Source organism: Apium graveolens, chromosome 6 (assembly GCF_009905375.1).
Source record: "Apium graveolens cultivar Ventura chromosome 6, ASM990537v1, whole genome shotgun sequence".
NCBI lineage: Eukaryota > Viridiplantae > Streptophyta > Magnoliopsida > Apiales > Apiaceae > Apium > Apium graveolens.
In genome coordinates, this window is record NC_133652.1 from 98,191,076 (window position 1) to 98,200,208 (window position 9,133).

Genomic DNA, 9,133 nt, shown 5'->3' on the forward strand with positions numbered 1-9,133 from the left:
AGAATATAATTTAAAATAATTACACATTATAAATGATTATAATGAGTTTTATTGAACAAAGTACATTTTTTTAAAAAAAATAATTGATTTTTTTGTTGTATTTGAACTTGAGCTTGTGAAAATGCTACTTTTTAAGTTACAAAATGACTTTATAAATTGTGACGACCAAACCATCTAACCATATAATTTCAACACGTGACATCTCACATTAATTTGTAATTATTTTGGTACACAAGTTTTTGGTTTACATAGCTTTAACAGGTCTCACGTAATACTGTGACACGGGCAGCAAACGTCTCCAGCGTAATATTTTGCCAAGGTAATCAGAATTAATACGTCCTCTCAGTTAACTATTTTGAAAATCCATTGTGTCGTGATTATGTTCAACAATGAGCATCGTCCAAGTATATAAGTGGGATGCATGATGCATGCATAAAATTTTAGTTAAATACAAACATGTGTTTGCCCGTATGGTGTGTCTCAGTGTGTGCTTGCCATAGAGGAGAACAACATGCATCTAAGTTACAATACATATGCCATAGCAATTAAAGAACTGATTAGCAATACAAATTACAAGCTATCATCAGAAAACGGCAGAATGATTCATGATAGATGTTAAACATGATGAACATTAAACTACATAGAAGTACTTAGAAAAATTATGTTCCATTCCAAAGAAAACATAAAGAAGAACCCTAACTAGTCATACAAAGTTAAACTGGGAAATTAGAACTCAAACAAAAACTACTACATGCAGTTTCCACTTGATGATTAAATGTAAGGAGAAATCCCCACATTTGCAGCAGAAAGAAATCCATCTTTCATTAGTGCATCCTCTCCTTCCTACACATTTGTAAAATACCCGAATCACATGATTTGATGTAAAATAGTTTGTATAAATTTTGTGTGTTTGGTGGTCAAATAAGATAAGAGTACCTGCTGGCACACATTTGGTTTCTTCACGGATTGATCAGGCAAAAGTCCGAAATGAATATGTGGAAAATGGGCCCACTAATTCAACAAAACAAATGAGTCATGAATGATAAGTTATCCAATTAAGCTAGTTAAATTAACCTACCCTAGTTAGTAAACCTTGATACCAAGTTACTACAGTAATACACATATATAATTGTACGTTTCTGGGGTCTTACATTCTTGGCAGCTGCACTAAAAGCCTCCCTGTGACTAATATCAGGATTCCCAGCTTTAATACGCTGGATCTCTTCCCTGCAGTTAATTCATAGCAGCATTTTTCAATATTCGATCTTAGGTTATGTCACAATCCTAGCAACATTCTTGTCATACACACATACAAAAACGTATTTATAATGAATGAAAGGGTAGCTAGTAACACTTTAAACATAAAAATCTTTTCATCTCTGTTACTTACTTGATAAACCTGTTGTAAGCAGATGGCACTCTTTGTCTCTTTTCTGGAGCTGCATATGGACAGACATAAGGACAAATTAACAAAACAGACATTTTTACAACTTATTTTTATCACTTTTTTCTCATGTTCTGCAGCTTTCATTTCCCCTACCTCTAGCTCCCTTAATTTTCTCTTCCACCATTCAATATCTCTATATACATTTATCATTACTTCATCATTATCTTCAACACCATGTGTATTGGACTGGAAATATCTATATGCATCTCTTACTTTCCGGGGGAGAAATATTTAACTTTCCTTTTGTTTTGTGAAAGCAAAAACAAAAACGAAGAGATGCTCATAGCTAGTAATAATTGTTACACTATCATTATGTAAGGATTAAGTGCACATATATCTGTGAGGCTTTGAAAGTCAATAAATTTTTTGCTCAAGAAAAGGGAACCTTTTTAGTGAAACTATTGGGAAAGTCATGAGAATGGAGAATTTAGTGTTGGGGAAGATTTATCAACTTAGAATGACGAATAAGTTGGAAGTGGGTTATTTAAAGTTACCTTTTGATCAGGTTCAAAAAGTGAAAGTAGAATAACATTGACAAAGAAGAAATATAATTTCTGAAAGATACTTAATTTTGAGACACGGAAAGTTTGATTTATTAACTTTTTTGTGAGTACAGTTACATTCATCTTCTTACAAACAACTACCATTTCATAACTTGCTTTATAAAATATCACGATCAAGAACCGTTTATGTATATTCATTTAAACGGTCTACCATGAGAACTTCTAAATATAAAGTGCTCGCATATATAATCATGATAATTGAGAGTGTTTTTCTAAAATAAACCGGGGGAATTTGAAATAGGCACACATATATATAAGGCTAATTATATATACATAGGTAAAAGTTATATCTTACGCCTGTTAGGTACAGGGGGTGTAGGAAGAAGCTCATCAACTCCTCTAACCGGCATGAGAGATTCATTGGGGTTAGGTACTTGATTAATCAGCAACATGTTAGACGGCGAGCTTCGAATTTCCTCCTGCAAAATTTCACCAAGAAACCCTAAACTTTTATTTTCTGGCTTGTGAATATTGTATACAAAATACAAAAATAGCTAGGCATGTATACCATGAGTTGCGAAAATAGAGTGATATGAAAGAATTAGCAACATTTTCTGGTAGGTTATAAAGAAGTGCACAACTACTTCCCAATAAGTACACATACATATTCGACCCTACATTTTGTAGATAACTTAACAATATATTTAGATGCACTCACAAACACACACACACACATGAAGCCCTAATTTTAGGTTTATGTATGTAAAAAAGCTTACCATAAGATTTTGAGGAGAGAAGAAAGAGTGCCCCAGCTGGTGAAACTGATTAGATGAAGGAAGAAGGGCTCTCATGTTCACAGATAGAAGGTTGGTGCAGTGGCCACATCGAACCGTCACAGTCATGAACAAGCTAGAGCAAGGAACACTCACCTACAATAACAGCAACAATTAAATATTAGATCTTACAGTGATAATTTGTAGTGAATTTTCAAGAAAGATAAGAGGAGAAAGAAGGGAAAAAGGGTGAAATAAACACAAAATACCGCGAGAATAGTGTCACAATAGTCACAATGGACGTAACAAAGCTTCTCGGAGGGAGGAGATAGGTGGTAGTGGTGGTCCGGTGAAGAAAAAGCAGTTGAAGAAGACATGACTTTCACCTGAAATATAAGATATGATTCCACAATGATTTGATTGATTGATTGATATATTGACTGATCAATTTATGTAAACATATATACCTAGGTATTAAGAGATTGATTGATAGACAGACTAACCGACTCGGATCTGATGATCTTTCTGAATGTTGTGAAAACAAGTCAAGTGTGATGATGAATTATGAGAGAGAAGGGGAGAAAATAGTGGGGGAAAAAGACAGCCACACTCACTTGATATAAAGAGGAGTACTACCTCCCTTTGATTTAACAGTTCGACATGTTTTTTATTGCCCTACTTCTTTTTTTAGAATATTTTAATTGGTTTTCCTTTCTCCTTTTTAATGAAACTTTACTATTTTCTGTAATACATTTATTTTACTTTGGATCACCTGATTTTGGCTAGGGAAAAATTGTCCACACATTCAACTTAAATTAACCGTACTTGTGAAGTAACACTGACTCTGCTCTTCAAGTGTGGTGAGATTTCAAAAATATCAACCATTTTCTAAAGTACATTTCTTTTGGAGATAATAATGAATACCTCTTTTTAAGTAGGGCTTGAAAACATATTACTTGTGGAAACCTAGCCTAGTTGACTATTGGCTCTATATGAACTTTAACCTAAAAACAATTTCCAGTAGTAATGTGAGATTTAATATTCTATTTATCGGTGAATTGGTTATTTGGTTATTAGAATCAACTCAATTGCAATAGTGATCGAAATTTGCAAAACATAGACTTTCACTACTACTATAATGTACCTAAGGTCCTAAATACATGCTCTCCCTCCCCTCATTTCATTTCTTTATATTGGGAAAAAAAGTGAATAAAAATCGAGTGCAGAATTTCAAAAAAAAAAGTTATGCGATTATATCTTATTGTATCTTAAAATGCTTATCAGATATATTCTTCCAAATGTAAAAAATAGGGGATGGAGGACATACTTTGTAACATTTTTCTCTTATAAATAAAAAAAAATTACACAAATCTTCCTGAATGATAAATTAATGTACAAGTACTCCCTCACATACACTTAACAATTTGTTAGGGTTATAAACCTTCCTCGCTATCTTTTTCACAAAAATTCTAGTTTATCAACTTACAAGATGATGAAAAAATTGTTAATATAGCAATTAGATTGCTTTACCATGGAAAACAACACTGTATTGAGCATTTTATATAGACATTTTTATTTAACTAGTGGAGAATTTCATATGCCCACATATTACTAGCTTTAACAGGAACACATGCATTACAGAGTTAAAAGATAATGTGAAGGTGAAATATCTCTTATTGAGTTCTTTGAGAAGCTCTCTACACACCGTGTATAAGACTGTATAAGATGTATATGTACATACAGTACATGTACTTCATTTAGGGTCATGATTCAAACATTCGATTCGATTGTTGAAATCATATTATGCGTTATTATTTTTCGCTAATACGTTAAAAATTGAAAATTTGTGTAAAAGTGAGGATCACATTATCTATCCGCGATTAATACATCACCTTCAAGATTTTTAGCTTGTTGTAAAAAATATAATAAAAAGATATATTGCTAAAAATCGAATGTGATGGATCAGCTTCTAACATTTATAAGATATAATAAAAAAAACATATATGCACATACATCTAAATCTATATACACTAGCAACATTGGATCTGAAAATATATGGTTGACATTCCCGAGGATGTGTGGCACAGGCGGTAGAGGTGGGGGGAGAGGAATCAAGAAAGGGACCTGTGCATGGGAGTGATTAGCTTTACTTCATTCACCTGTTGTTTTCAAAGTTAAGAGGCTGTGTAAGCCTTTTCCCATTCCTGTTCTGGGTTATCAGTCTTTCAAACAATTAACTTATACTATAACAATAATAATAAACAAATACTCCGTAGCTCCAAACCCTAGGGCTTAGGAAAGCCTTAAATGTCGGGCACCTATATATTCGTCCACCTTTGCACTTTAATCCAAGTCCTCGCCCTAGGATTCGAGGTCAATTCTCATTTCCAGCTTATTGCTTGGTATGAATGCACTGCACAGGCCATATATAACTTACTAAGTCATTAGATTAGGTCTCTATGTAAGAAACTCGTAAATCAAGTCCAGCTTAATTTATTTCGTGTGTACGTATGTTTAACAGCGCGTACTTCCAGACATATAACTATAAATCCAAACTAATACATAATATATTTATTAATCCAAACTCTATTACAAAGGTTATAATTCGAAAGCGTAGCTAAAGCGGAAATTTAAAAGTCAATCTATTACAATCCTAAGATCCTCGAAAACCAATAATATCCAATTCGAATCTTAGACCGAACCTAAAATATTAAAAGAATGAGCTGCGAAGCCCAGCAAAAAAATTATCGATCCAACTAGTAGGTAAAACAACATATACACATATAACAAATACAGTAATCTATACGATAAGATATATAGAACAAAAACTTTTGATACATATTCGTATTCTTATTCCACTATACCATAGATTTCCTATAGCAACCCTGAAAAATTGTTGTCTGTTAGGTCACACATACAGTAGAAGGGGGTTGAATACAGTGTATACTATAATCAAATCGAATTAAGAACACAAGTATGAAACACAGAATAATCTTATTAATAAAACAGTATTACAATGGAACCGTCCTCTCTCAGTGATGAACAAATATCACGAGAGCTGCTAGGTTTACAATGAATAATATTCTCGATTAAGATAACATTTATAGTGTAAACCCTATGATGTGTTTATATAGATACACAGTTACAAGATAAACTTCTAATTGATATCGAATATAAGTCTGCATCCTAAAATATATCAACTAGTTATCTTTTCTTCCAAGTATTCTATTCTTCATAGAATTCTTCTCCATGCATATCTCTTCTTGTGTTTGCCTTAATCTTCTTTCCTTCAATGAGCCGTCTTCCTTATCTGAATGTCTTCTTAAGTCCTGATATTATCTCTTGATAAATATCTTCTGATATCTTGAGTTCTGATAACTTAAGTTCTGATATCTAAAGCTTTGACTTTAGTATAAGTACTGATATCCAGTTAAGTCCTGATATGTCCTGTTGGTTAAGATCTGAAAACTAAACACAAATCATTATTAGACATGACATCACAAATATATATAACAATCTCCCCCAACTTGTAAATTAGCATAATATACAAGTTTAATAGATATTTTATGATGTCAAAAACATTAAGTACAAATGCATATGAGAATTTGACTAAGCAACTACAACTCACAGTCCTTGTAGCTTTTACCATCCTTAAAGTCTGATATCAGCTTTAGCCTGTTTATCCTTCAGAATTTAACAGCTGTAGTTCTTGACTTGGTTTCAGTGTGTGATCTCTTTAATGTCAGGAGTTGTTCTGAGATAGTTCTTCAACAGACTTCTCTCAGCATATTCAAGTTCATTCTGCATCCTCCTTTTTACATCTTTAAGTTCAACTGTATCTTCACCTGTTTGAAAGATAGCAGCCCTGAGATCATTTATTTTTGCTTTCCTTATATCCTGATCTAGTCTGATGACATAGGCTTTATCAGACTCTAGATTGAATTCAAGACCTTTAATACCAAGAATTGTAGTGATTATTTTGGCGTAATTAGGCTTCATCTCAACTATATCACCATTGTGAGCTCTGTACTTAGGATAATATGGTATGTCAGACTTTACAGAGTAAAGTTTCTTCTGCCTTTGATTATCAGATTTTAAGTAACTGGCATCACCATCTGTTGATCAGTTTTTCACTTGAAGTAGAAATAGCACATGTTACAATTCTTCAAAATACTTCAAACAAATAGCATTCTTTCTAATCTGGAATACCCTCCCATCTATCATAAAATATAACATGATATCTTCTTTCAATACAGAGTGGTAGATCATTTGTACAGACTCCAGTTGGTTGAATCTTTCAGGAGTTGTTCCTACTCCTGGTTCACTCAAAGAAGTTGGATCAGATGTAGTATTATTTACTCTCTTTTCTTTAAAACTACCCAATCCTGATTTATCTCTAGCTTCCTTCCCTCTAATAACTCTTGCTTCAAAACCACTTGATGTAGTCTTCAAAAGTTGAGTAGATTGTTGAGCTTTAGTAAACCCAGGTAGTAGAATTTTTAAAGGTTTAACATGAGCAATGTCAGAGGTTTCCTTTTCTTTATCTTCTGATATCAAGCCAACTTGAGCTCTGTCAGAGGTTGCTTGCTTCATTGTAATATCAGAATTTACTAAGTCTTGATCTTGAACAACATGAGCTATGTCAGAGGTTGTTTGAATATTATTTTTCTTCTAAATCAGACTAGTATCTTCATCAGATTTTGCTTCCAGATCCATGATTGGCATATATACCTTTACAAGTTCATCAATTTTTGCTTTACCCTTGGGTCTAGGATCAACTTCCACCTGTGATTTGGCTTTGGATTCAGATTTGATTGCCTCAGAGTTTGTCTTCTCTTTAATCACAATGCCTTTAGGCTTAGGTGGTTTCTTTGCAATGACTTGAGCTTTTGACATTGACTTGACATTTTCTGCTTTAAGTCTGGCTTCTTCTTCCTTCAGACTTTCAATATCCATGCCTGGATTGTCCTTTAGGAACAGCCTTTTGGAAATCTCTTCATCAAGTTTCAAAGTTTGTTCACTAGAACTCATCCTTTTACTAGTATCAGAACTTGTTCTTCTCCCAGCATCAGAACTTGTTCTCTATGTAGAAGTCACTGCTTTCCTAGATGAAGAGCCTTTGCCTTGACCATAACCTCTACCCCTTTCAGAGTTTCCCTAGTCATCATTATCATCATCCTTACCCTTCAGTGGTTGATCAGTTTTGCATTTGGACTTAATCACTTTCTCCCCCTTTTTGGCATCATCGGGTAGAAGGAGAGAGACACGCAATTCCACAGAGTTTTGGATTCATTGAGTTGATCTTGTTGAGCAGGTTGATTCTTCAAAATATCAGATATTTGAGCTTGCTGCTTTTCTTGAGTCTTTTCTATGTACCCAATGCGGTCAAAGGCTGGCTTAAAAAACCTGTTCTTTTCCAATTTGACATTCATGTCTTACTGAATCAGGGTTTCTTGAATTTTGTTCACCTTGGCTTGAGTTATTGAGTGTTGACCTTAAAGGTGCCTTGTACTCAATGCAGTAACTTTGAGTTGTGCTTTGAAGTCATCATTTATTAGCATCTCATCAGCTTTAGCCAGGTGCTCAGCAAGAATATTTGTAGTGGGAACAAAATCAACTTTGTTCCATTCCTTGGTCCATTCTCTTCCTCTATTTGTTTCACTCCAAGGTACTGGTGCATCCTCTCTCACAAACTTTTTAATCAAATCAGCTTTATTAACTGTTTGTAGAGGTGCATGTCCTAAAGGACCAGCTGCATCAGTATTTTCATTTGTAGCAGCTTCACCAGTATTTTCAGCATTTGCAGCATCAGAACTTACAGAGCCTGCATAATCAGCTTCCTCTGATAAAATGATAGTGTGTGAGGCTATAGAGGTTTCAAAATCATCCTCTAAGTTCTGATCAACATCCAAATTCTGATGCTCACCTAATATCTGATCTTCATCATCTAGATGCAGAAGAGGTGTTGTTGGAATATCTGCATTGAAATCAGCATCTAAAATTGGTGTTGTTGGTGGAGTTTGTTGAAGAATGGTTGGAGCTTCCAAGTAAAGAACCTCAGGCACAACCAAGTTGTGAATATCTATTTCAGCACTTGTACTTGGGTCTTCAGCATGTACTTGTTCAATGATAGGAGACACAGGAGGTGTAGACACTCTTTCTTGAGCAGTTTCTTCAACTTGAATTGGAGACAGTGGAGGTGTAGATACAGTGGCTTCAGCAAATTCTGGTTGTGTACAAGGAAGAGATTCAATCACAATTGGCTCCTTTAAGATCAGAGATTCATGATCCCCTTCCTTAGCTGCTGCTTCCATATCCTCTGAATTTGACTCAACTGTGTACCTGTTAGCTCTTTGTTTCTTCACTTTCTTCAAGGGTGGAGAGACTGTGGGAGCTTTGTCATCAGAATT

General features: G+C 34.2%; 1 protein-coding gene across 2 annotated transcripts; it reads right to left on the reverse strand.

The window, feature by feature from the left end:
• Positions 1 to 578: 578 nt before the first annotated feature.
• Positions 579 to 3,368, reverse strand: LOC141663571 (axial regulator YABBY 1-like). Of its 2 annotated transcripts, none has more exons than XM_074469352.1 (8): positions 3,227 to 3,368; positions 2,993 to 3,109; positions 2,727 to 2,879; positions 2,306 to 2,429; positions 1,391 to 1,439; positions 1,152 to 1,227; positions 937 to 1,011; positions 579 to 843 (listed from the first exon to the last, which is right to left on the reverse strand). In XM_074469352.1, exons 2-8 carry the CDS (start codon positions 3,098 to 3,100, stop codon positions 772 to 774), a joined length of 657 nt encoding a protein of 218 aa, XP_074325453.1. In that variant the 5' UTR covers positions 3,101 to 3,109; positions 3,227 to 3,368; the 3' UTR covers positions 579 to 771. The 2 variants fall into 2 exon arrangements, with proteins under 2 accessions (XP_074325453.1, XP_074325451.1); XM_074469350.1 differs by having other exon boundaries at positions 3,191 to 3,344.
• Between the last annotated feature and the right edge of the window lie 5,765 nt (positions 3,369 to 9,133).